The sequence below is a fragment of the Prionailurus viverrinus genome, unplaced genomic scaffold (genome assembly GCF_022837055.1).
Source record: "Prionailurus viverrinus isolate Anna unplaced genomic scaffold, UM_Priviv_1.0 scaffold_49, whole genome shotgun sequence".
NCBI lineage: Eukaryota > Metazoa > Chordata > Mammalia > Carnivora > Felidae > Prionailurus > Prionailurus viverrinus.
The window spans coordinates 627,830-655,346 of record NW_025927612.1 but is presented as its reverse complement, the minus strand read 5'-3'; the positions used below and the strand labels follow the sequence as shown (position 1 = coordinate 655,346).

General features: G+C 58.0%; 1 protein-coding gene across 5 annotated transcripts in view; it reads right to left on the bottom strand.

Moving 5' to 3' along the window:
* Window positions 1-4,671: 4,671 nt before the first annotated feature.
* ATP2B3 (ATPase plasma membrane Ca2+ transporting 3) overlaps window positions 4,672-27,517 on the bottom strand; it is a 41,814-nt gene continuing 18,968 nt past the window's right edge. For 4 of the 5 annotated variants that reach the window (XM_047847502.1, XM_047847504.1, XM_047847503.1 and 1 more), the window contains 7 exons: window positions 27,107-27,213; window positions 25,802-25,993; window positions 24,159-24,372; window positions 22,763-22,974; window positions 21,626-21,733; window positions 20,199-20,381; window positions 4,672-4,992 (listed from right to left, as the gene is read on the bottom strand). In XM_047847502.1, coding sequence (XP_047703458.1) covers window positions 4,672-4,992; window positions 20,199-20,381; window positions 21,626-21,733; window positions 22,763-22,974; window positions 24,159-24,372; window positions 25,802-25,993; window positions 27,107-27,213 — 1,337 coding nt within the window. Of the gene's footprint in view, window positions 4,993-15,537; window positions 15,625-20,198; window positions 20,382-21,625; window positions 21,734-22,762; window positions 22,975-24,158; window positions 24,373-25,801; window positions 25,994-27,106; window positions 27,214-27,517 lie in introns of all 5 variants that reach the window. The other variant, XM_047847501.1, reaches the window with a different exon arrangement.

Genomic DNA, 27,517 nt, shown 5'->3' with positions numbered 1-27,517 from the left:
TTTAGTCCAGAGCATGTCTTTTATTTTAAGCCCAGTGGAGGACTCGAACTCAGGACCCCGAGATCAAGACCTGAGCTGACATCAAGAGTGAGATGCTTAAATCGGCTGAGCCCCCCAAGCGCCCCCCCGCCCCAGCATGTCTTAATTACTGTAACGTGATAAACGGCTGAGCCTTGCTTGGCCTGTCAAACCAGTGGGAGGAGGGGGGCAATCCAGGTCCTGTGAGGGACTTGGCCTGTCTCTTCTTTTCCAGCTGTGGTTGCATGAATGGTGTCCCCCAAAAGATGTGTTTGCGTCCTAACCCCTGGAACGTGAGGACCGGTCCTTATTTGGAAATAGGGTCTTTGTCAGTGTCAGATGAGATCCTGCGGGAGTAGGGTGGGCCTGAATCCCACGGTATCCTTATAAGAAGCTGAGAGCAGACACGGTGACAGACACGAGCAGGGAGCAGGCCATGTGACAACAGAGACCGCAGTGCTGTGCCTACTGGCCAAGGAAGGCCACGCACTGCCAGCAACACCAGAGGCTGGAAGAGACGAGGACGGAGCCTCCCCCTAGAACCTTCGGAGGGAGCGCCGCCCTGCCGACACCTTGCTCTCTGACCTCTGGCTGTGTGGGGAAACGGGGGCGGCTTTGTGGAGGGACGGCTGGCTACCGATTCTTTTCCACGGGAACCTGGGCCATATTTGATAGCAGGACTGGGCAAGAGTCTCCACGGACAGAAACAAACGGTTTTGGGGCAGCGCAACATCTGTCCGTGAGGTGCCAGCTCTCATGATAAGGCACTTGGCCCAAGCTAGACTCACTTCGCCTTGTGGTTCCAGATGGACTCCCACGTCAGTGAAGCAAGGGCTCTCCGCTATTTGTTTTTCTGCTGTTTTCTGGTGTTTGTCTCTTTGCCTTTTTTAGAAGTGTGGGCTCTGGTGGTTGGGAGGGAACTTAGAAGTCATTTTTGTCCTTTGTTGGCAGCTTCCCTGGAAAATGCACCCGCCGGCATTGCCAAGTTTAAAAGGGTGATGTGTGGAGTGGAGAAATAGAAGCACAGGGAGAGGAGACGTGGCAAGTTTTAGTCCCGAGCTGCCTTCGTGGCTCTGCTGGCAGAGCGGAGGGGTGGGTCACGGGGCACAGATGTCCTCCCAACAGGTGTTCAAAGACACGTAGTGAGCAAAGGAACAGATGGGGGAATGACCCACGGAGCAAGGGAAGTCTGTGATTGGAACCCATGTGCACTGCTGGTGGCGGAGGGGTCCTCAAAAAATGACACATAGCGTTACCATATGACCCAACCATCCCACTTTTGGGTGTAGCCCCAAGAGGATCGAAAGCGGGGACTCACAGGGTTGTTTGCACACCTGGGTTCACAGCGGCACGATTCACAGCAGGCGAAAGGTAAAAGCAACTCGAGTGTCCACTGACGGATGAGTGGATAAAGAAACTACGGTCTACGCGTTTGATGGAATGTTACCTGGCTTCAGAAAGGAAGGAAATTCTGACACAGGCTACAACACGCACGAACCCTGGGGACCCTGTGCTGCTCGAAATGAGCCCATCGCACACAGAAATTGTAGGATTCCAGTTCTGCGAGTTGCTTCGAGTAACTCTAAGACTCACGCAGATGTGAACTCACATTCACAGAGACAGAAAAGATGGTGGGTAGCAGGGGCTGGGGGAGCGGGGTGGGGAGTTAGTGTCTAATGGGAACAGAATTCAGTTTGGGGAGATGAAGATGTTCTAGAGATGGACGGTGGGGATGACTGCACAGCGGTGTGCAAGTACTCTATGCCACTGAACTGTTTGCCTAAAAACGGTTAGGATGGCGACTTTGACGTGGTATGTATTTTGCCGTAAGAAAAAAAGAAAAAAGACGGAGTCCGCGTGTGTCCCAGGCTCTCCTGTTTGGGTTGGTGTTCCCAGCCCTCGCCTTCCTTTGAGGACGCCGGCCTGGACGTCCAGGCCAGGCCCCTCTAGGTCAAGACAGTCAGAGGGTCACCACGCAGACCTCCCCTGGGAGCGCCTCTGACCCCATGGGGCAGGCGAGCCCTTGCTGGCTCCCTGAAGGATTGGGGAGGTGGCCGCACACCTGGTGGGGGGGGGGTGCTCTGCCTCCCCTGGAGCTCATCTCGGCCTGGCGAAGTGGATGCGGACGCCTCCTTTTCATTCCGGATGACAATTCCCGAAAAACTAACAAATTACACACGTTACCCAGACTGGGACTGTAGGAGGCTTTCATTTTTTTTTTTTTTAATACATGGAAATTTCGGACTATTCTTTAAATTAGGAAATTCAACTACAGACTTTAAGTTATGATGCATCTGGTCTTCCTCATTAAGATAGTTTTCGCTCATCTTTATAACAGGCAGATAAAAATGGAAAACGTATTTAATAACTGAACACAGTTGACCAAGCCATTCCGTATAATACGCTTTATAGAGACGGGCTTCCTGATGAGACAGGTGCCTCGGCCTGAAGACCGTACAGAAAGCAGAGCAACACTCCGAGGTCACGGCGCCCCTTTTCTGAACCCCACACCCGGGGGAAAGGCAACCTGGGGACTAAACAATCAACACGTACCGTAGGCAACTTTGTACAGCAGCAGTGAGGGTTTTTTGGACTCTATAGTGACCATTACTTCTACTGATGTGTCTATAACAGAGAATGAAAAGATTTCCAATTTTATTTCTAGTTTCAGAACACACAGACCCTCAACAGATTGAGTTGCCCTTTTTTTTGTTGTCGGTTAAACAAGGACATTAGGGAACAATTTACAAATGGGTAACATTCTCAATGTGCCCTTTGGAATAAAGGGATGGCTTTAAGTTATCTGTAGCTGGCATTTTCAGTGGGATTTTCTTTTCTAACCGAAATTCCTTTGCCCGAGATTTGACTACTCCCGCTCAGGGGTGACGCGGCATTCCTGTTAGTGGTGGGAATGGCGACCTCGGTGCTCACGGACACGGGTGGAGGTGAGACGAGTCCCCTGCCCGTGGGCCTGGGACAGGGCGCGTGCTGCGAGCCAGCCTTGCCAGCCACCCACACCGGCGGTTCCCATTCCTTCCTGCCTCCCTCTGCTCGCGGCTGGCCCTCGGCGGCTCAGCCCCAGGCCCAAGTGGTAGGCACATGCACCTGAACTGCCTCTCTGCAAAACACGAGACACGTGAACTCAGAAGGTAAAGGGACCTCTGCTTGTTCTGGTCAGTGCGCGTTCAGGGGGAAACTGAGGCTTGGCACGAGGCGTGCCCACACTGCAAGGAGAGGCTCCCGAGGGAACCGTCTGGGGAGCCCAGGCCCAGCTCTCCCACGTGCAGACGGGGTGCTCAGCCGGCATGGCGAGGCTGGCCTCCTCAGCCTTCCCCACCCGTGAGAGAGAGCGCCAGGTGTGATCGCAGCGACAGCGACGAGGTGCCATTGCTCCCAGGGGCTTCGCTGCCACATCTGCTTCCCCCACGTCACTGTAGGTGGCTGCCTTTGTGGGTCACAGTTGTCCTTCAAGGAGAAGATCCGGGTCGGAAGAGTGCTTTGGTGGGCGATGACCGAGAACTTGCTCCAGCCACTCGACAGACACCTCGGTACAACTTCTCGGTTGCAGTCATTTCAGCTCCTCTTGGGTTTTGATGGTACCTCTTCCTCTGCCGCTTTTTGCCTCACTCTTGCTGCTTGCCCCACCCCCCACCTCTGGCCCTGGCTCTCCTGGGGCTGCTCCAGGAATTCTGGGTTCTCCCAAGGCATCAGCGAGGCAGGGGGTGGTGCTTCATGCTGTTGACGTAGGGGTGCAGACAAAGAAAGCCCACCAGCCAGAATCCAGGACTTGGAGTTGAAACCAGTCGAAACCGAAAGCAAAAGTCCCCTTTCCAGCCCCTGGAGGGGATCTTTCTCATCAATACTTTGGTATTTTCCTTTTAAATAAAAAATTCCATTGCAAGGGTTTTGTTTTGTTTTGTTTTCCTCTATAGGCAGGGGTCTCAAAGTGCAACATCCTCGGGAACTGTGCAGGGAGGAAGGGCTGGGATGGAGAACGGAGGCTGGGCGGAAAGTGGGGGGCAGCGAGGGGGGGGCAAGCCACCAAAAAGATATTCTTGCAGTCTAGTTCCCTGAAAAAAAACCTGCCACAATAAATAATGAGATATCAAAATGAAAACACCCGATAAGAGGAATGGAAATTCATGCTGATAAATAGCTCCTTATTCTTTAAATATGCATCTGGTCATATAGGTACGTATATGTCTATACGCACGCTCGTATCTATGCACACGCACACACATACGGACTGCACATGTGTCCCGGGGAACGGGCGCTTGGTGGCGCTGGTACACCCGCAGGCAGCTCCCGGCGGTGGGCGGTCCGGGCTGGGCATCCTTCCAGGCCCTGCAGGGCTCTCCCTAGGGTGCCGCTGAGCTCCCAGCGAACGGGCTCCTGCCCCACCACACAGCCCAGACAGCGACCCGTCTGGCGGAGTTGTAGTGTCCGTTAAAAAAAAAATGCTTCGATAGAAAAAAGGGAAACACAGCTCTTGTCGCTCTCTAGTTTCTCCCTCTTCGTCTTCAGTCCCGGGTAGGAAGCCTTGGATGGATCGGCTTCCCACAAGCGCCGTCGGGGCACCATCCTCCTTGCAGGCCTGCGCCATCCCGCCCGAGTGCGCGTGTGTGTGGTGTGCGCGTGCCGAGAGCGGGTCCCCTAGAGGGACGTCTCCACGCTGTGGAGCGGGCTCCCAGGTCTGGAAGAAAACACTGACGAGGTAGCTGACTTGGTGCCGTGCGTGGTCAGGTAGATGCCGCTGTCTATGGCGTTGTTGTTCTGGTTGGGGGACGGGGGCGGGGGGGCCCGCAGGCGCTCCTCGTTCTCGTCCACGTCCGTGTCATCGATGAGTGGGATGTTGTGGGTGTAGTCATTGATCAGAAACTCGGGCGTCGCCATGAAGTTATGAATGGAGGTCTTGGATTCCGGTTTCTCCAGGCCTTCATAGAGCGAGCTACGGAACGCTTTCACCACCCGGATCTGGAGTGGAAGGTGCAAGGACAGGGGCGCGAGGGGGGAGCAGGAAGACAGGGAAGGGAGAAAGGATGGAAGGAAAGGAGGAGGGGAGGAAGGAAGGAGGGGAGGAAGGAAGGAAGGAGGGAAAGAAGGAGGGAAGGAAGGAGGGAGGGAAGGGGGGAGGGAAGGAGGGAAAGAAGCAGGGAAGGAAGGAGGGAAAGAAGGAGGGAAGGAAGGAGGGAAGGAAGGAAGGAAGGAAGGAAGGAGATAGTCAATGGCTGGCTAATGCTGGCAAATTCCACCCACACCAATAGCACAAGGTCACCGCTGACAAATAGCCATCCATTGGAATGGAACAACAGGCAGCTCTGTGTGGTTGCAGTAAGGGTGTTCGGGTTTGGGGCTATGTCTCATCAACTGATCCATATGCGGGACAAAGAGCGGTAGCTTTCTCTAGGCTCACCTGTGCACATATTTTGGAACTCACGAGTGGCAAATGCCTGGGAGTCTTAGCTGTTAACCCCCTTTCCCAGCTCCAGGAGCGGGCAGGACTGGCTTAGGTGGCCCCCGGGCCCTCTGCCAAATCTGAATTCCAACTTGGTAGAACAAAAAGATGATTCGAAAAAGGGAGAACGGTAGAGAGTGGACTCCCCACTTTCTCTTACCAGAAAGTCTCAAGAACTTTCTGGTAAGAGAAAGTCCCCAGCCTATGGTCACATTGCCAGCCTTCCTCAAATGGGTCACCCTCCCCAGCTTCTCTATAGATCTCTTCCTCTCTCCCGCCAGCTCTCGGAACTGTAACCCGCACGAACCGTGCCCGGACCTACGTGGCCATCAGTCTTCCTGCTGCTAAGCGCACTGGCTACTTTTGTGTCTCCATCTCGGGGCCACTCAACACAGCTGACTGCCCCGCTTCCTGGAAAGCCCTCCTGGTTTCCCTGACACTGCCACCGCGTGACCCTCCTCCTACCTCCCTGACTGCTCTGGCCCTGTCTCCTCCACTTCTCCTTCCTCTGTCCCATGGTGCCCGAGAGCCCCGGCCTGGCACCGGTCCTCCTCCCCTCCATTCAAACGCCCAGGCCCACCTCTTCGCCGGGGACTCATCTGGCTACGATCAGAGACTGTGGCCCCGGCGTCTCCTCAGAGCTCCAGGCGCGAGAGCCTGCCGGTCTCCCATCTGGAGGCATCCAAGACTGAAAATGGCCCCGCTTTGAATTTGCACCCACCAAGCCTATCCTGCTGGGAGGCCCTGACCCACCGAGATGGTTCCTCAAGCCTCCTTACAACCCTCCTGGCCTGTGGCTGATTGGGTGGTCATTTCCCTTCAAGGACTTCTGCCTGTGCGTCTCCTGCCCTTGTTCCTGGCTGCTCCACTGGCATTTGCAGACCTCAGATCAGCATAACTCCCCGCAGGGAAGCACATCCCACAATGCCCTGATCCCTGGCTACCGTGGCCCTCGGCCCCAGGTGGGCTCAGCCACCTCCTACAGGCTCGTGCTCCCAGAATTACCCCGTCGTCTCTTCAGTCCCACCTGCACTTAGATGCCTGCTCAAATATCCTCACAGAGCTGCTGCCTCTCTTTGTTCCCTCCCTGGCCCCCCACCCTGGGCTCCCTCTGGGTTCTAGAAGCCAGAGTCGACCTCTGTTGGGCAGAGGGAAGGCCTCTGCAGGGCCCCGCGTGAGCCAGCTGGCCTTGTGCTGAGATGGGAAAGCCAGCTCCTTCCTATGTGAGTGGCTGGACACAACATCGGTTGTAACATCATTTCCAGGTCAAAGGTTCCAGGATTTGGTTTTCTTGGCTTAGACGAGGTGTCGGCAAACTGGGGCCCAAGGGCTAACCCTGGCCCTCGGCTTGGGTTTATAAATACAATTTTACTGGCACACAACCACGCCCATTCATTTCTGCATGGTTCGTGGGGGTCTTCGAGATCATAGGACAGAGTTGGGTAGTGGCGACAGAGACCTGGCTTGCAAAGTAAAAATAATTACTCTAAGGTCCTATATAGGAGAAGTTTGCTGCCCCCTAGTTTAGACCATGAATCACACCGCTGACAATGAGTCTCCTTCAACCCTCCAGCGTCTGGAACCCAGGACTGTCACTGCTTGGCCAAGCACAATTTAAATCAATTTAAACCAGTTGAATCTCAGTCATTTGGGTGCAAAAATAATCAGCCAAAGAGCTCCGTAAAATTGGAATTTTCTAACTCCAGATCTTAAGTCTGGTTAGGATTTTCTTCGAATTTGGTGAAGTCACACCTTTTGGATTACAGATGGCCAACTATTTGCACTCAGTTCCTTAGTTCCCCCAGACTGGCTCCTGAGAAAGGGCTAACACAGAAATTGAGGTGAGCATCATTTGACGTTTTTAATGAAAAGAAATAGAATTCAGTTTTTGGAGTCACGGCAGATGTGGACTCATTATTTGGGCCTTTCCTGGTGCCAGAACTGTGGGAGAGCTACCGGGACGTTTATTGTGGCTACCTGGCGGTGGTGGAGAAAGGAGAGTAAGCTGGATCCCACTGCCCTTGACCCTGGGGGCCTTTGTGGTAAGTTTTCCTGCAATGATCTGATGACCTGGGCTACGCTCTTTCCTCTAGCTGAGCTCCTCCCCTCATTTGGATCTGGGTCAAGTGATCAGGCCAGAGCCCCGCTGAGACCCATCCCAGGTCTCCCTGCACCTGGCTGAACTCCATCGTCTTTGCCCAAAAAGGGCAGCCAGCCCTTCCCTCTTCAGCTTCTGCAGCTCTGGAACGTTCCTTCAGGGTGCTCCTCCCAGGTATAACCAGACTCACTTTCATGACTGTCTTGTCGCTAGCCTTGTTTGCGGCCTATCAACAGAGTGCGGCCTCGAGCAGTCACTCAATCACCAACAGGGGGTGCCAGGGCCGCTGGCCAAACTCACAGTTGGGGCTCTTGGGGCTCCTGGCCTCCCGAGTCTCTTCTGGCCTTCCTACAGGTCCCACTTCCCCGCATTCCCATCCTGGGCTGTTAACAAGTCACTGGTATTGGTGTTACGATGGGGTGTTTTCAGGCCACCCAACACTGAAGAACACAGTCACTTCCTGGGACACTGGTTTGGTGACAGCCAGCAGTGTCGAAGAGAGGCCTGCCCTAGAGACCCGAGGTCACCCACGGGGGCTTGACCACATCGCCACAGCCGACTTCAGGACTGCTCACCAAGAGCAACCACGGCTGAGCGGAAACGGTGCCCTTCCCCTCGGGCTGCCTCAGGCTACTCTCCCGACCTGGGACCGTCAGGTCGCCTCTCCATCTCTACCACTCCCAAGGGGACCTTGCCACCCTCAAGGCTGTCAGTGCCACCGACAGCCCACACGCTGCAGTGACACCATATCTCCCCTTTGAACCACCTCCGCCTATGGCTGCGGCCAACGTGCACCCCTTCCCAGCATGCACTGCTCCACCTCCCCTGGGATGGCCGAGGGCTCTACCGGACTGAAGGAGGCTCAGGAGGGCCCTCGGCCTTGGCCCCGTCAGCCCTGGTCTTCCGGTTCTAGTGCTGGGCTCCTTCGAAACCACAGAGGCACCTCGACCCCCGACCCCCGACCCCAGCGTCCTACAGCAGCATGCCCCATGGCCCCCAGTCCCCCAACCCCTTCACGGCGGAGGCCCCTCTACCTCCACTGCTGTTGCCACACCTGCAGGGCCCTGGGGGCCCCTTGGGACTCAAGCCCCCAAGGGCGGAGACTCCGACTGCCTGGTCTCTTGATCTCTCCCTGGCTCTTGCCTGTGTGGCTGCCATCCCCGGGGTGCCTTGCAGCCTCCCTCCTCTCCGACTATTGAGTCAGGCCCTGCCCTCCCAGCCTGGCTGGTGTCGGGACTCCGAGCATCACAGCAGGTGAAGGAGCTGCTCTGGGTCCACTCCTTGCAGTGTGGGAATTCACTGAACTGAACCCCCCGAAACTCCATTTGGCTGAGGGCTAATCTGAAAGTAAAAGACGTGAAAGCACTTTCCAGTAAACTTGACTCCTAGGGCTACAGCCAAGGTGCCTGGGAAGGCCGAGGAGGATCAGGTGGGGCTGGGGCTGGAGGGCTCTCCCGTACCTTCCTGTCTCACCCCAACCGAGACCCCGCCCCCCGCCAATTTCCTGACATCCGAGAGCCCGCTGGCTTGCTCCTGCACTGCCTGGGTACCCCGCCCTGGGCCCTGCACCCACTCATGGATGTTGCCTCCTCCCTCGACTAGCGTACTCATTTGTCTCTCTTAAAAGAGACCCTGTCTTGGCGCCGCGGTCCCCTCTAGATGCTGGCAATGGCCGCTTCTCGCCTCACCCCCTGCTCCCCAGGTTCCTCCCCAGCTGGGCACCCAGCACTCCCCATGCCACATCCCCGCTTCCTGGCTGGGTACGGGTGTGGAGGGTCTCCGTCCGCCCCCACCCCCCTCACATCTGGGGGCCCCAGGGCTCATCTTGGGACCTTTTCTCTTCATCTACACCAGCACACTTCCCAGGTGCTCGAATCTGCCGTGGCCCTAAGTTCCATCTGTCTTCTAATGAGTGCCGTGTCCCTATCTCCAGACTGTGGGCTCCGGCTGCTACTTTAGCTTCACCCGCCCCACGCCTCCTCCCTGGTCTTTCTGCCAGTGCCCTTGACCTCTACCGTCTATTCTCTGCATGGCAGCCCAAGCAATCTTTTCAAATAAGAGCCCGAACAAGTCACATCCTCCACTGGTCTAAACCCTTCTGTAGCCGCACCTCCTGCAAAGTCAGGGCCTGCCTCGGGCCGTTTTCTTTCTCATCCTTCTTTTCCAGCCTCAGCTTCTTGGCTTTTCCGTGAAGAACACTGGCACACCCCTGCCTCAGGGCCTGTGCACAAGCTCTTCCCCACTGAGCCTCAAGGCTCCCCCTCACCCTCCGTCTCCTTGCCGTAGCCCCCTGAAGACAGGGCTCCGTCTGATTCACGAGCTCCCCAGCTCCCAGCACCCAGCACAGCGCCTGCACCCAGCAAGGGCTCAGTGAGTGGGCAACCCTGCCGAAAGTCTTCTCCAGCAACGTTACACCTGCCCTTTCGCCTGCCTAGACTGTTCTGCCAGACTGTCCTGTGCTGGCTTTTTCTCTTTATTCAGAACCTGGCTCACACATACATCCTTCTAGAAGCTGTCCCGGACACTTAGCATAAGCTTACTTCTCTGTTCCTTGCTGTCCGCCGCCCGCCCCGACATGTGAGTGCTGGCCTGCCTTCACCTGAACCGTGAGCTCCACTAGTGGGGACAGGGCGGGTGATGGCCCAAACTCACAGCGCCACGCCAGCCACATAGAGCCAAAGCAGAAGGGATGCTTATGTCAGACTCTGCAACAGCACTATGCTACTGATGGATGCTTGGGGTGCGAGCAGAGGGGCTGAAGGTCAAGGCTGAAAGTGGGGCAAAGTGGATGGACTCCGCTTTTGTTTTGACCTTCAATCGCTCAAGTTTGCAATGCAGGTGGTGATGGGGGCAGAGTAGGGATGCGAACACTGGGAGGCAAGGGGAGGCCTGAGGGAGCACCCGCCCCATTAAAGAAATGCACAAAGGGAATGAAAAGAAAAGAAGAGAAGAGAAAAACAAAAGCAAAGGCTCCAGAACGATGATGACGACAGTAACAACAGAAACTGCGTTTGACAACCTTCTGGCCTTTTCTCCTCTGTGCTGTGGGACAAGCAGGCCCCAGATGGGGAGGGGTCCTCATGCTCTCCGCCCTCCACTTCTGTCTCACTGCTGCTCCTGCAAAGCCCTCCCGCCCACCCCCTGCCCGCCACATGCTTGATGGACTTGCCTGTCTCTGTGCCAGCCACTAATCCAGAACCTTCTGTGGGAGGGAGGGGACTTTCTGCTCTCCTGGCATTCAAGCTCTGGGTTTATGGCAAACTCTGAGCAGAGCAGCTGGGGAGAGCCAGGGGAACTGGTTTCCAAGTACTTTGGGGTTCCCAGGTCCCAAACCATCCCTGCAGGCATGAGGGTGAATCGTGACTTGAAAGCGACACAAAGAGGTGTGGGGCGACATACCCACAGTTGAAGAGGAAGGTTCCCTTTCCTCACCAAGGAATTAAGAAACTTGAACTCCAAAGCTGGCCCTCCCACTGATGGACCGGACCCCAAACCAAAGGCAGGGCTCTGTGTATGTGAGCAAGTCAGACATGCTAGCGGCTGGCAACTTTCGCGAAGGTCACCTCCCATCCTGTGTGCGTGTGTCTGTGCCCAGGACTGGGAGAGTCCAGACTCACGCTGCCGATGTCAACAAGCCGTGGCACTGAGGGGACCCGGGTACGGTGGGTCCCCGGCCTTTCGGGGGGTGGGCCTTGCCTCTCATCCTGGCCGTGGCCAGGTGCAGGGCCTCAAAGAAGTCTCTTGAGCTCCCTGGGCCCTAGCCCCCAGCCCTGGGAGTCGGCCTGGAAGTGCCCACTGGGGAGGGCCTAGGAGCAGGGGTCCTGGGGTCTGCCTTGGGCTGCGAGCTGGCTGGTACTGTATGAATTGCCTGGAAGGTCCTTCCCTGGGGTGGGGCCCATGCTTGCAGGAAGGGCTCGTGCAGGACAGGGTGATACCAGTCCTAGTGTGGAAACAACACTGTTAAATAGCTGAGAAGAAATGCCAGTCCACTGTCCCCAGAAACCCAAGGGGAGAGAGAGACTTGGCTTGAAATGGACGGACTGCCTGAGAAAGGAACAAACTCCAGCAGACGAAGCTGTGCTCGCTTTGCGGGGCTCCTTCCTCTATGGGGCTGGCTCGATTCCTCAGGCCCCAGAAGGGCATGTGCAAGGAAATCGTGGGGGCTTACCCGGCATCAGCATTGCCAAGTTGGATGCAAGGCTTTCAAGTTGCAAAGGCAATTAAAATAAAGCAACTGCTATGATCTCTTTCAGGCTAGGTTCATCCGAACTAAAGAGCCCTGAGGGAGCTCTTCAAGGCCACATGTGACCAAACTCACTGCCCGCCTCTGCGCCTTCCGCCTGGCTGGGTCAGGAGCCGTATCGTGAAGCACTGTAGCAATAAACGTTCGAGTATAGAGACCCAGTGCTGCTGCAGGGGACAGGCTTTGGAAAGTGTGGCTGGGGAGGTGGGGGGGGTGGCTAGGGTGTGTCCGTGTCTCCGCTCACACCTGGAGGCAGCCGTCTGGCACCCGGCTTGCTGCTGGGTAGTAAACGTGGGTGAACCCTATATACCATCTGGGGCCGTGGCTTGGACCCTCACACGCAGCCAGGGTGTGACACCGAGCCTCTGGCATTAGTGTGTGAGCGGGGAGGAGCTGGGGTGACCGCCATCCCAGCAGGGGATAGGATTTCCCTCCCGGCTGGTTTCCTTAAGACCTAAAGCGGTTATTAACTGATGCGCTTTCTGGAGCCACTCACGGGGGCTGGCCTCCAGCCCACGGCTGAGGTCCCGTGAAATGAGGTGGACGCCATGGAGGGCAGATGCCACACCCCAGGTTGAGAATGAGCATCGTGTGTGGCTCAGGGAGGGCGGCTGGGTGCGGGAAGCCTGGGGGGGCGGGGTCAGAGGTCGGCTAGAAGGTTGAGGGGGTGAGGCTGTGGGTGTGCTGAACTCCGAGGGTCTCTGCGTCTCTAACTCTCCCTGGTCACCCCTCTAGGGGCTCTCCTTTCCCTCTGGCCCCGGGGACATTCTCTGGCCGCCGCTGGCCTGGGTGCCATGTGCTGGGACCTGTGTCGGTGAGCGCCGTCACCTATCACTGTGGCCCTCGGGCTCTTTGTACACAACCCGCACTGGGCCTTCTAAGGCCCGGAGGGCCTCAGGTTCTCAGTGGAAGTGCTGTCAGACCAGAGGCCTTGCTCCAGCATGTGGGATAAGGGCCAGGCTGGCCGGGCGGTGGGTGATAGGAGATGTCCCATCGGAGCTGGGGTTCTGCTCAGGAAAACCCTGTAGCCTGCGGCCACAGCACCTTCTACAATGCTCGGCTAGGAGCTCTGCTGTGGTCTATGCCTCGCCTTCCTTCCGGTGAGTTCCAAGAGAGGGTGGGGACCTGCGTCTAGTCACTTTTTTCGCCGCTGCCACCACCGGGCCTTTCCCTGGTTTGCACAATGAGGGTGCTGGGATTAATGGTTTCTCTAGGCCTTCAGAGAGTTCCAAACCAATCTGCCACGCAGTGGTGATGGCAGGAGGTGGTGTTGGTTGGTGGCTTCCAGAAGCAGGCATGTCCCCTGGTGTTGCCTGGTCCTCCAACCAGCATTTTCCTCCACAGTGGGGTCCTTTCTGAGGTGCTGCTGCTCAACTGGGATGGGCTGGGACATTGGGATCCCCTTGCTATCACACCAGCACCCTCCTCAGACAGGCACTAGTTAGATGCCCCTGGAGTAGCTCAGGACCAGGGGGAGGGGTGGTGTCTTTCGCACTGTTCTTACCAGGCACTGCTGGGCTCCCAGAGGTGGGAAGACGGGGGTGACAGATGGCTGCAGAAGGAAGGAAGGTGCTAGGAAGAGGAGAGAAAGAGGCTCCCACCAGGGAGGAAGCCCAAGGAATCCAGAGGGAGCCAAGAGACAGCAGGCCTCGCCAGGATCCTGGAGGGGAGGCCCAGGCTGGCCCTGGAGCAGAACAAGGCCAGAGGTGTGGAGAAGGCCCGAGGGGCATGAGGAGTGGGGGCTGTGTCGGCTGCCTCCCCTGCCTCAAGTCAACAGACAGATGGACGGACAGACAGACAGAGAGGAAGTACAGACAGAGATGGCAAAGAAACACGTGGAAAAAAGTCACGGGTGAGGGAGGGACAGGGGCAGGTCAGTATGTGCCCCTTCGGCAGACCACGCCCCCTCTTGTCCCTTCATTTCCAGGAAGAACGTGCGCTGTCCTAGCCTTGCCCTAGCTGGTGCGCCCCGGGGAGGCTGAGTACCGTTTCTGTCCTCGGTTGACTGGAGGTAGCTGAGCCCCGTGCAGACTTGTCTGGGTGGACTGGTAGTGAGACCCTTCTGGGACAAGGCTGGAGCTTTCCAGCCTGTCTGTGATGGCTGTTGGCCAATGTCTGTGGCCCGGGTGGGGGGCCCAGTGAGTGTGCAAGGGAGCCGGAGGTGTGTGTGGCCTGTGGTTTGGGGGTGGGGTGTGTGCGTGCACGCACATGTACGTGCTGTTTCCGAAGGGGACCACGTGGTCCAGCGGGGTCTGGTGCGGCCCACATCCCTTCCTTAAAGGGAAGAGTGGCCTGAAACGACAGTTTGAGCAAGAGGAGGGATGCCCCCCCACTGGGGACCTCTCACCAGTTCCTAAAAAAAAAAAAAAAAAAAAAAGCAAAGAAAATGCAAAAAGAAAAAAAGAGAAAAGACAAGACAAAAGGCAAAAGGCAAAGAGAAGAAATCAAGCAAAAAGAAAAATGCCAGAGTCTGGTGAGGGAAAAAGGCACGGTTAACAGCTCCCGTCTGTGGGGAAGTGATGTGTTCACGGAGGTGAGAGTTGCCGGGTTTCACTGGAAGGAAAGGAAAGAGGTAGCATCGAACCATCCCAGCAGGGGCTCTGGGCCCATACTTGAAAGTTTACTGCTTGGTTTTTGAGATGAGTCTGTTACAAAAGCAGGTGGCCGTGGCCTGGAGCAGGGACGTTCCCTGCATTCTCTCTCATTAGGGAAACCATGGGGTGGTGGGTTCTAAGAGCTTTCCCTTCGTCTTTGTAAAAAGATACCAGCAAACACGGAAGTTTCTATCTCTTTACGACAGCCCCTGGGTTCTCTTGAAAACGTGTCTAGCATGGTGGGAACGTTTCACTGGAACATGTAGGAAGGAATCTACCTGTCCCGGCCTCTTGGAGGAAGGAGGAGAGAGAATGTGGACCAGACCACGTTAAGACCTTCCAATCCTGACGCCTGTTTGGAAAGAGCAAAGGTGCCTTGGGAACAAAAGGGACACGTGGCAGAGTGCGGGCTGGGGGTGTGAGGATGACTCCTGTTTGAGGAACCCCTCAGACACCTCGCATACGGGAAGCTCAGGGCCAAGGCCTACAGGGCAGGTAGCACCCGAGCAGAAGCAGTCGGCCACCACTGAGCCCACCTGGGGACACGTGACAGCGGCCTCCCGAAGCCCACCTCAGGTGCACTGCCTTTGGAAACCACCTCCAGGAGAGTTCTGGAAGCTGTCAGTTTAGTCCCAAGTAGGTGGGCCGGATTATTCTGTTGCGAACAGTGCCGGAAAGGCACTCGCCTCCCCCTGCGGCCCTGCGAGGCGGTCCCGAGCCTCCCTTTGGCGGCCCCGCAGAACACCGACCAAGGCCCCATCCTGCCACCGGACGCCACCCGAAGCGGCCCAAGTTCGTGAAGAACCATTGGCAGATGCAGACAAGTTCAAGAAAAGCAAACCAACGACAGGAGGAACGAACAGCGAACAACCAAACAGGGCAAAGAACAGAAGGTCCGGCAGGGCCATGGATTCAGTACATTTCATAAGAGGATATGGCTTTGGAGACACACACCGTCTGGGCGGAAAGGACTGGACGGGGAAAAAAGAGAAGGAAGAGTTGGGGAGGCTTTTGCTCCCCCAGAGATGCCATTTATGAGAGAAAAGGGGACTCAAGACTCACTCCCAGCGGCACTGGTGGGATTGGCAGCAGAGAGAATTACGTGAGTAGGGGTAGAAAGATTGGTTACGTCATGGAGCTGGCTGAGGACTGAAGACCGCCGGCGCACAGCACCCTGAAATGAACCGCTTCTCTTGAAGGTACTCACTACCTCCATCTGTGGGAGAGAAAATGAGATAAAGTTTGGCTTGCACTGCGGTCCCGGCTACCGCACGGGGGTGGGGTTGGGTGAGGGCAGGGGCCACACTGGGTACACGAATGGTGACAGGAGGCGGCATCTAGGCCGCCCCGCCCCCTTGGAGCTGACAGCGCTTCGGACGGGGCCGTGGTCACGTGGGCCAGCCTCCGTGTCCTCCACCGAGAGAGGGTTTGCTGAGCAAATGATTAGCACTCAGAAGACCGGGAGGGCGGGGGGGGGGGGGGGGGGGGGAGGGGGGGGCGCGCAGCAAGCCTTGGCAGAAAGAGCCACTCGCAGTCACCAGCCGCTCTTTGCGAGCCACTTGTCAACAAATACCTGGGTCTGGCAGTCCTTTGAGATCCCAGATCACTGGTTCTCCACCCCCTTTTCTGCCCCGATATACCTGAGGGGTAGGACTCGCTCCACTCCCCGCTCCCGTTAGGACAAGGCTCCCTGTGGCAGTGCTCGTGGTTGGTGCCGGGACGGGGCCTTCCCCGAATGCCCTTTGTTTACGTTGCTCTAAGCAACAGACGCCTACTGCTTCTCTGCCCTGCCCTGCCCTGCCCTGCCCGGAGGCTCAATCTCTTCAGAGTGATGGAGGCGGGCGCCCCTGGGGGAGCCTCCGTGAAAGGAAAGGATTTAAAATGCAGAAGCACTTGCTTTCTTTTATCAGACTCCTTTCTGCACAGCCACGGGCCGGCAGGAGGGAGAGCAAAGAGACTGGAGTGTCCCGGGAGCAGAGATGGCTTTTATTTGCAGCCCCCTCCCCCTTAGGCTTCTTAGGGGTCAAAAGGGATGTGGGTCTATGGGAAATGACAACCATGGGGTGAACTCACTAGGAGTCCTAGTGTCTTCTGACTTCCCGACCCCCATCTCTGACTGGCGAGCGGGCCTGGGGGTGACTCAGACCTGAGACCTGTGACTGAGCGGCCACAGTGAATGTTTCCCCATCCGGAGACCGTGTGCCTACGTTCTGGGAGGGCAAGCCAACGTGGCACACCTTTGGTTGCCCCTTTGGGAATGCCTTCCGGGGGTGGGGGTGGGGTGGGGAGATGGGTGTGTGTGCAGATCTTTAGCCTTAGAAGGTGGATCTGATTTCTGGAAAGTGCCATACAGTTCACTGGATGACGTGAGCGGCAAAGCAAATGTGTAGTCCTGGAGCCTGGAGCCCACTGGCTGCCTACTCGGGGCCCAGAGCAGGAGGCCCTGTGCCACACCCAAGCCCTGCGGTGGCTTTGTGGTGGCCCCTAGGCTCGGCAGGGAGTCTGACACGGGGCCAGGCTTCTGGGAAGAAGGCAGCTTGAGTGCTCGCACATGAAGATGTGCATCATTTCAAGCCCTACACGCGCGGTGGAAAAAGACTTTTGTCCCATACTCTGCCCCCGAGCTCCCTCCTCCCCCATGCCCCCCGCCCCCAACACACCCCGCTCGTGAGCAGGGCGACCTCACTGCCAGGGCTGAGACCCGTGCGTAACGCACACTGAGTGGCCACAGGGGGCTGGCACAGTGTGTCTAGTGTGCCCCGATGACCTGAAGGAAGATGGCCCGTGATGTGATGCACTCTTAACTGCAGCCAGGGCGATGAGGCAAGGAAAAGAAGTCTTTTCTGCCTCTGATTGGACCCCTCTCCTCACGGTGTCCGGATGGGATGACGGTGTCAATCAAAATACCTCACAATTGCCCCCCCTGCCCCCCAAAACCCAGTTGCTGCTGAAGCTTCTCGTTGGTTTATAATGGAATGTGAAATGGACCACGTCGTGAGTGCTTCGAGAAGCTCCGTGTTCTGGGTTTCAAGGACTCTTTTTGATGCCGGAATGACCCCCCTGTCTGGTGCAGTAATATGTTAGTATGGAATGGCGGTGAGAGCAGGTAGCAGGTTACAAAATGCCTTCACTTAGCAAAGCTGTGCTGGCCCCCAAACCCTGCAGCTCCGGTGTTTGCAAAATCCAGAAATCTAGGCACGTCTCCCCTGGCTGGGGGCACCTACACGCTGGGGCGCTTTATGTCTGTCCTTCAAGCAGGTATTGTGAATCAAAAAGAACAGATGCTCTTAAAAAGTTAGCTCAAGTAGCGGATTGGCTTAGCATTCTTGAGGAGGGTGGTGAATCGGATGTGACAAAGGGACGATCCTGTGGAGCAGTGAGGGGCTCTCTGGAAAGGACACGGAATATGCTAGGGGATGGGGGAGGGACGCTGTCACTGGGTGACCTTGGGCAAGTCCCTTCTCTCTGGGCGCCCCCCCCCCCCCCCCACATTGCATCATGTTTGAAGTAGGGACCTGACTGGCCAGTGTCTACTTGGGCAGTGACTCCCAGGCTCTGACTGAGGAGACCCACCCGACCGGCCAGGAAGCGGTGGCAGGACTCAGAGCCCACAGGCGCACGGAAGGCACAGACACACACCAGTCGGGCACCACTGAGCCCCCCCCCCCACCGCCCCCCGCCATGCTTCAGACTGGGCAGGGGCTGTCCCAGCTGCCAGAAGAACGGCCACCACCTCGGGCTCACGGGTGTCAGGCTCCAGGCTCCGCAGCGCACCTGGGGCCTAAGACATTCTTGCCTGGCCGCGCTGGCTTAGGGGCTTGGGGCGCAAAGGGGAATGAGCCACAGACCTGGACTCCTGCTTCTCCACTGGAGAAGCCCCTTGCATCCCTGGGGAGCTCCTTAAACCGGACTTATTTGGGGCCACCTCACCCAGCCCTACGATATCCCAAGCCCTGGGGGCAGCCCAGGAGTCTGCAGCTTTGGAAAGTTCCCTGGGGCATTCTGCTCCTCACTGATTCCAGTGCCCTGGACACGCGAGGGCCTACGGGGGTGGGAGAGAGTGGTGGTCTCTGGGCTGCTGCCGGATGAGGGGGGCCCCCGAGGGAACACAGCGGCAGCTGGGGAGGCCTGGGGCCCAGATCGTGGCCGGCATGGAGGCACAGCGAGTGCACATCTGGAAAAGCAGCAGGGGTTACAAGGGACACAGGGTGTGTGGGGTGATGCCAAGAGGCAGGGGCCTGAAGGCCATGGTCAGGACTCTGGACTTGACCCTTAAGACCAGAAGAGAGGCTACACTGGCCACGGCGGGGCAGGGGGCAAGCTAGCTGAATGAAGGTGGGAGCAGCGGGCAGGAGGCTGAGAGCTTGTGGCTGGAGCTGAGGCTGGGGCCTGCGGAAGAAAGAAGTAGGGGGCCCTGAGGCTGAGCCCCAGGAGACTTCTGGGGACCGTATGGGAATAGCAGGCAAGCTGTGTGTATGGGGAGCCTCAGGCCGGGGGCAGGGTAGGCACCGGCTGCCGAGGGCGCTTTGGGTGGGGTGCGTGAAAGATTCCTTGGGATGAGCTTGTGGTGATGTGTGACAGGCTGGAGGCAGACACAGGGCAGAGGTGTGGTCTGAAGCCATTCCCCAGGCCCAGGGGCCCGCGGCAGGAGTGCGGGGCCGGGCAGGGCTACGTGTAGGGTAGTGGCCTTCCCGTTGGTGGGACCCCCAGGAGGAGAAGCAGGGGGGCTGGGGGTCCTGGACAGCACATGGAGAGAAAGGTCAGAGGCGGGGCTTTGGGAAGCACGGGAAGGGCAGAGAGTGACAGGTGTCACTGGGGGCTAGGGAGGCAGCAGGGAGACTACTCCGGCAGATACTGGTGACTAGGCCGGGAGGATGGGGGGCAGGGGTGGCTGGACTGGGGACGTGCTTTCGAGGGGGCGGACCTGAACGGATGGGCCATGCTGCTGCGCCAGCTGTGCGGGGAGACAGGAAGAGCGTCTGGGAGCTGAGGGGCTGAAAGGAGGTTGGTTCAGGGACCGTGGTCTTGGCCAAGCCCACCGTGGACATCTTGGCTCAAGGTGTGGCATTCAGAGGCTACAGCTGAGGGCTTGACGCGGGACGGAGGGACAGCCCGGTTCCGGGCCCTGTAGGTCACACAGACCTTGGTGAGAACTGCGTCTGGGACCCTGCGGGCAGAGGCCAGGCTGCGATGCGATCACGAGTGTGAGGAAAGGATGCGGAGAGACAGAGTACAGAACATTCTGGCAAGAAGGCTAGCTGGCAAGGGTTGGGGCAAAGAGCATGGGGCTGCTCTGGCAGACGGGTCTCCTGAAGCCTTCGAAAGTGCCCATGGCTGAGTGGTCATTGTGACTATGTGACTTAGGGATGGAGATGAAGAGAAAGAAGCAACTCCGGGGCCAGAATCAGCTTCCATAGGGCCGCGATATAACCCAGTGCACGGTGAGCTCACCAAAGGCTGTTTGTAACGGGCATCTGTCTCCTCCCAACAACGTCACCTCCCTGTCACCAGGCTGCTTCCGGCAAATGAGGCAAGGCCCAGCGGCCGTGCAGACAGCGGGTGGCCTGCGCCCCCTCCACCCGACCCCAAGAGACAGCCGCTGATCACAACACACGTCTTTAGCTGACACCGGCACCCAGAGCGGGGGAGAGCCGCCTGGGCTCTGACGGAAGCGTCAGAGGTGGGCCGTGTCTGCAGCACCGCAGCCAGCAGGCACATCCGGGGATGGCCCTTGCTCGCCACCCTCTCAAGGCGGGATAGCCAGAGAAGCCAAGCGGCACGGCAGCTTACCTGCGTCTGAATCCGATTGAGGCCCCGGAACCAGAGGATCTGGCCTCTGCGGAGCTCCCGCTCGGCATGGTCGATCTCTTCCTCCCCCTCTGCCAGCTCCTCGTCGGTCATCTCATCCTTTCCCGGCCCGTGCCCCGCTTCCTTCAGGCACTTGAGCTGGCTGGTGGGGATGGTGGCGATGACCTGGGGGGCCAGAGGCGAGGGGTAGCAGGCGCAGGTGGCTGTCAGAGCACAGCTGGTCCTTTTGGGGTAGGAGCTCTGCTGGGGCTGGGGAGGGACCCACACCTCCCGCCTCCCTCTGACAGCTAGTGCATATGCCCCTTGCACTCCAGCGTCATGCACCACTGTTTCCTAAACACCCGTTCTCTGTGGGCAGACTGGGGGATGGGACGTCCTTTTCTGGTCCCCGAGGCTGCATGACCAGGAGCGGTCCCCGGGGAGCAGGGCGCGGGAGCTGTTGGGGCCAAGGAGCGTTTTCCAGCGAGGGGAGGTCTGGCCTTGGTGCCCCCCCCCACCCCGCTCCTGAGAGGGGACTGCTAGGCCCCTGGCACATCCTGCCTGACGAGGCGGTCTCAGTTTCCCCGAGGGCCCTGCCGGGCCATCTGCACCGACAGTGTGATTCCTGGTGCGGCCCCGGCTTCACGTCTGGGGGGCAGAGACTGAGGATCTGAGGTCAGCCACGCGGGAGCCCCGGGCCCACAGGACCGACCCCCACTGAAGTCCCCGGTGCTCAGGGAAGCTTCCGTGGAAGCTCACTCCCGGTCTCTCTCGGACCCTGCCCTACATATGCTTGATCTTGGACTTCCAGTTTCCTGAGATGTGACTAAGACGCAGGGCAAAGTGGGTCCTGCACCAATATTCTAGAACTGCAGAGCAATGCTTTCTGAAGCCTCTTGCGTGCCTGTGGCATGGGCTGCTTCTTCCTCACGTCATCATTGGGTGCCGGAAGCCTCCCTCTGTGCATGCCTTTAACCATCAAGGGCTACAGGTGTCTGACTTTCACGTTCTAGCATCTCAAAATATTTCTTCATTTTCCTTGACACTTTCTGCCCCTTGGAGGATTTAGCACGGTGTGGTCTAGCTTCACATCCGTGAGCGTTTTCCATGCCGCCCAGTTTTAGGGAACGATTTTGGGTTTCTATCATGGAAAGGGGAGTGCTGGGTGATTTTTGCCGGGGCTTTGTGACATCCCAGACGTGGCTCTTTGCCCTCTCTCTGCTGACAACTGTCGCCTGTGGCTGTGTACCTGAGCCGTGGCCTGGCCCGGGCCTGAGCCCTGCTGTGCTGCCCACCCTGAGCACACCGAACGCTTTCCTAAGCATGGGCTCTGAGGTGCCATGGCCTCCCCCACCCCCGCCCGGCATTGTGTCCGTCCCTGGAAACAGGGAAGGGTCGGGGCTGGGAAAGGTGACGAGGCAGACACTCACCTGTCCCCAGACCAGCTCCCCAACGCCAACGAACAGGCACCAGAGCCACTGCTCCGTGGACAGGGGGCAGCAGCTGAAGGGCTTTCCGCCGAACTGGACGATGACAATCTGCAGGGGTGGGATGGGAGGGAGGCAGGTCAGAGATGGGCCATTGGGTCCTCCCGGCAGATGGGGCTCTGGCCGTGGCTCAGCAGATGAGCCACATCTCCCGCTTCTGTAAACTTGATGCTTTACCGTGTGCCCTGCACGCCCGTGCTGGACATGCCTCATCCCGGGTGCCCCAGTGACATGCCCAGCCAACCTTGCCTGGGACTCCTGCTGCCTCACTGCCCCTTCCTAGGGAAGAACACTCCTCCTGGGGGTGAGCTGTTTAAATGCAGACCAAGCAATCCCGAGCCCAGGCCACCACCGCCTCCGATACCGTGCTGTCCTTTCTGCCCTAATTCCCCAGGCCAGGGCGCACACAAGCAGAGACGGCGCTACGCCCCCCTGAACCCTGAAATTATTCATAGTCATGAGTCCTCGGCCTGATCGCCTCACCCCAGTTTCTCCCCCAGAAACCACAGTAAAGGCTCCCCCTCTCCCTCTGTCTCTGACCGACCCAGGTGCTTCCCCAGGTGGACCCCTCATGGCGTGGCAGGCCCCCTCCTTTGATCCCTGTGAGGAGCAAACGATCCTGGCCTGTTGTCCTCACTATACGTCACACTTTCTATGAATACACCCTACTTTTAAAGGCTCAGACTCCCAAAGAGTTGACTGACCAGCCTGTCCACAGCATGGTGGCAGGCAGAGGCCTATGGTCAGCACTGGGGACAGAAAGTATCCCAAGGGAACCTTCTAGAGTTATGATAGTCCCCCGGCAAGGAATCTAGCGCTGGAAATGGGAGTGGAAGACGCAGAGGGAACTATGAGGAGGCTCGTTCTGAGGAAGGCCCTGGAAGGCTCTCTGGAAGCCAGCAGGGGAGTGCAGAGGGCCTGGGGTCACAAGGCATGCCGGTGGGGCCTGGGACAGCGGGAGGGGCGGAACTGGTTCTGGTTCTGTAAACGGGGATGGGGAGGCCGGTAGTGGGCATGGTCCCCTGCTCCTCGTCTGGTGCCAGTATATGGTCGCCCCCGCCCCCCCAACCCCCCGCCTACCTGAATTGCAAAGGTGCCCAGGACGATGGTACAGAAGATGGGGTTGCTGAAGATGCCGTGGAAGACGTTTCGTTCGCCGTGAATCTTGCGGGCGTTGATCTCGTTGAAAAGCTGCATCATGACGAAGGTGTTGAAGATGATGGTGTAGTGCTCTGACGGTGGAGAGTGCAGGGGTGCGTTCCTCCCGCTGTCGATGTCGAAGAAGAGCTCCCCTGCACGTGAGGGGGCACGTGAGGGGGGCGGAGCCCTGGGTGGAGGCAGCTCCCGGCCAGTGTCGCCTGAGGAGCTCCAGGGGGTCTGCGGCAGGGCCACAGGCAGCCCCACCCTGTGGTGACAGGGACCCGGAGGGAAAGTAACGGGTCTCTCCCCACAACACACGCTCACCCCTGGAGCAGAGGTCTGGCGCAGAAACCCCGGAAGAAGACACCGTGTGCCTGCCGGGTTGAGTGGGGCTGGGCACAGGGTGGGCCAGCCCTCCTCCGCCCTGTCCCTAAGACCGGGCGGCCAGGTGTAGACCGTCAGGCAGGCCATGAGAGAGAGGCTTCTGCTCCCGAGATATCAGAGAAAGGCCCCCCGAGAGGATCCCCAGTAGTGACATTGTGATCCCCACACACCGTCCCTCCTGCCCCTCAGCAAATACTGTCCTGCAAACTGAGCTTCCAATCTGCTCCCGGGAACGCGCCTGCGCCCTCAAGGCATGGGTTGGTGACATAACGGAGAGACGCCACAAGCAGACAAAGCAACAAACCCACCCCAAGGCAACTGCTGGACAGAGCCAGAGCCCAGCCGGCCCTGGATACCCAACCCACAGCGCCTCTTTCTCTCGTGCCCCCTTCTTCTGGCTTCCTGACAGTTACTCCTCTCTGCTCCTCCTCCTCTCCCTCCACCCCTCCTTCCTCCTCCTCCTCCTCCTCCTCCTCCTCCTCTTTCTCTTCCTTCCTCTTCCCTTTCCTTCCTCCTTCTCTCCCCCTTCGCCCTCCTTTCCTCTGCCCCTCAGGCCTCTTCTCTGTCTTCCACTCTCTGCCTCACCTCGACTGCTTCTCCCTCTCCTATCTCTCCTATCCCCTCCCTCTCCCTCCACCTGTCTTTCCTGGTCCCTCTCTTCCCACTGTCTGTGGCACAGTGCTCTGCTCGCCATGCCCTGGAGAAATGGCCATAGGGTGAGTGGATGGATGGGGGTGATCTGGGTCTCGGTGAAGGACAGCAGTTTCTCAGAGGCACAGGGGCCTATGACACCTGCACAGGGCACGCACACAGAGAGACAGCGGGGAGGTGAGCATGCAGGGGCCCGTGCTGGAAATTTGGTTCATGGGTGCTCATCTGTCCCTTCCACTGGCAAACAGGGCCCGAACCTGTGCGGCCAGCGGCAGGGCAGTGTGACCCGGGGCCAACCTACCAACGAACAGCAGCGTGAAGATGATGGTGAGCTGGTAGACCGCGTGGCCCAGGATGTTCTTCATCATGGTGCGGGAGATCAGGGGCTTGTCCCGGCCGTATGGTTTCCGTAGCAGCAGTGACTCAGTGGGTGGCTCTGTCGCCAGGGCCAGAGAGGCAAATGTGTCCATGATCAAATTCACCCACAACATCTGCACAGCTTTGAGAGGAGAGTCCTGTCGAGAGGAGGCAGTCACCCTAACATGGGGCCAGAAAGCCCAGTGGCCCACCACTCCAGTGGGAAGAAACTCAGCCTGGGGGCAACGTCACAGGGATTCGTTCTAGTGAAACGCGGCAGATCTGACCTTCCCATCAAAATCTAACATCTCCATCCCTGTGGGAAGGTTAGCAGTGGGTTTTCACTGGGCTTTCGGATTTCCTGCTCTGAAAATGCTGCCAGCCTCCCTTCTCTCACCTGGTGGCAGTGACCTAGAAGGTGTGGTCCAAATTGTCAGCAGGAGATTGACAACCTGTGTGTTATTCCAGACCGTGAAAGTGCTCGACTGGTGGGTACTCTCCTGACCTCCCAGAACTGACAGATCCATAGAGACAGAAAGCAGATGGGTGGGTGTCAGGAGCTGGGGGCACGGTGAGGGGGCAATGACTGCTTAGTGGGCACACAGGTGACAAGAAGGTTGTAGAATGAGTTAGAGGTGGTGGTTGGACAACATTGTTAATGCACCAAAGGCCACTGAATTGTGCACTTTCAAATGGTTACTGTGGTGCAGTTTATGTTATGTGGATTTTATCTCAATTAAAAAATCTTTCAAAGGGAGACAAGTTCTGGACACTCACTACTGGGGAGAACGAGACTATTGGAAGGGGGAAGAGGCTCCTGCGAAGGTTAAATATGGAGTTCCCATCTCAGCCCCCACTTCCAGTCCTAGATCCACACCTAAGAGAAATGAAGACGTAGGTCCACACACAGACTCGTACAGGTGTGCTCACAGCAGCGTCAGTCACAATCACCAGAAGGTGGAAATGACCCCAATGCCCACTGACAGAGGAAGGGACAAACAAAATGTGCTCTCTCCATATGACAGAGCAATATTCTGCCATCAAAAGGAAGAAAGTACCGATACTGGCTATAACATGGATGGACTCTGGAAACATCGTGCTGAATGAAAAGGTGCCAGACATGGAAGACCACATGTTATTTGATTCCCTTTATATGAAATGTCCAGAATAGGCAAGTCTGTAAGGACAGAGAGCAGATCCGTGGTTGCTGGGGAGTGGGGGAGGGGGTGGGGAGTGCCCGCTAATGGGCCCCGGGGTCTTCTCAGGGGCGATGAAAACATTCAGAAACTAGACACAGGCAGTGGTTGTGCACACTGTGCGTGTACTGATTGCCACTGAACCGTGTACTCTCAAATGGTGAAGTTTTTGGTATGTGACTTTTATCTCAAAAAAAAAAAAATCTGTGGCAAAGAACCCCCTGGCTCTTGCAACTCCTCGGATGGGGTTTCCGGGGCCTGCTCTCTGCACTAGGGTCCGGGTGCAGGAAGCAGGCCGGGCCTGGGAAACCAGTTGCCTCCTGCAGGCCCTGTGCCTTGTGGAAGGGAGAGCCCAGGGCCCTCCCTGGGCACAGCAGCCCCCAGTGCCCACCTGAGTAATGCAGGCCCCCGTGAAGGCCACGATCACGGCCACCACGTTGACTGTCAGCTGGAACTGCAGGAACTTGGAGATGCTGTCGTAGACGTTCCGGCCCCACATGACCGCCTTGACGATGCTGGTGAAGTTGTCATCGGTCAGGATGATGTCTGAGGCCTCCTTGGCCACATCAGTCCCCGCAATGCCCTGGGGGGCACACACACAGTGTCCACAGGCCCCTCTTCCCCAGCCCCCTTGACGACCCAGCCTACCCGGGCTTACTGTCTGGCTTCCCTTCCAAATGAGGCTCCCCGCCAGCTGCAGACAGATCTGGTTTCATCCAGTGCGACTTTGTACTAGGAGTGGGCAGGTTGTCTCATGGCCTGGTAAGGGCCTTTGCTCATAAACAGAGAGGGTGTTGCTACCATGGCCACCACCATGGCCTCACGTACGAGGCCCAGCTGCCACCACGTGACCACCAAGCGGTCTTCTGTCCGGTCTTAGCATGCCAGAGCGGCCTGCTGTATAAGGAGCTCCATGACTCCTGGGCGGGGATGCCTTCAGCAGAGCAGGGATGTGTCCTGCTGGCCCGTGGGGGTGTTTGCTGCTCACAGCCCCTGATGCAGGGACAGCTGCACACCCTGTCTGCCACCCTGAGGTCGGGCCCTGCGCAGCTCGGCTTGGCTCTCACAGTGCCCAGGGGCTGTGGCTCGGTGCCCTTCTCTGTCCGGGGCTCTGGGACGGACTGGCCCGTGCCCCTGGCGCCTGCCCACAGTGGGCTACCCTGAATGTGGCAGAGTGAAGGGGGCTCCTTCATGGCAGGCGGGGAAAGGGGCTCGCTCGCTTTGTGCCTTCGGTGACCAAGCGCATGCAGCTCGCTGCAGAATGCCGGGGCTGGCCACCCGGGTGGCGGGGTCAGGGTTTTATAGAAATAATGAGCTCCATACAAGTAACCAGAGAGAAACACAGAGGAAAAGCTCATCTGGGGACTCCAGTGATCGCCCCTGGGGCCGAGTTTCGCTTAGACTGCACTGGGGGTGGCTGAGGCGGGCGTACAGGTGGCAGGCCCCATGTCCCCCACCCCTGAGGCCCCACTGTCACCTCGGGCATCTCCACGCCAAATGCCTTTAAACAACTCACACCTGTATCCCCTGACCAGATGAGCCCTTGGAGGTCCCAGGGGCCAGGACGCGAGAGACAGACTTCATCACTCTGCAACCTGCCTTAACGCTAGCCCGCACCTTTCTGCACGAAGCCAATGTCCTTGAGACACAAGGCCCCGCCTGATGTGGTGAGCCAGGCCGGCACTGGGCGGCTTACCATGGCAAAGCCCACATCTGCCTTTTTGAGGGCTGGCCCGTCGTTGGTGCCGTCCCCGGTCACGGCCACCACCTGCCGCTGCTCGCCGGTGCTGCTGTCGATGATCCCTGGAATGCAGAGTGGGTCCTTGTCTGGGGGCTGTGGGGGCGGCTGGCTGACTCGGGAAACCCTTCAGGATCGCGACCGTGCCAACCACCCCCAATCCCCTGCCCTTTTGTCGCCTTCGGGGTCAAGTCCTTGTGCCTTGACCGGCAGCCCTGCTCCCCTCCTCCTGCCCTGGCCCATCCCCCAGTGAGATGACACAGGGTGGTGTGACTGGGTGGGAGGCAGGTGGTAAATTTGTCATCGGCCAACTATGAAGTGTCATCGGTCAAGCACTATGTGACTTGGAGAAATGTCTCCCCCTCCTGG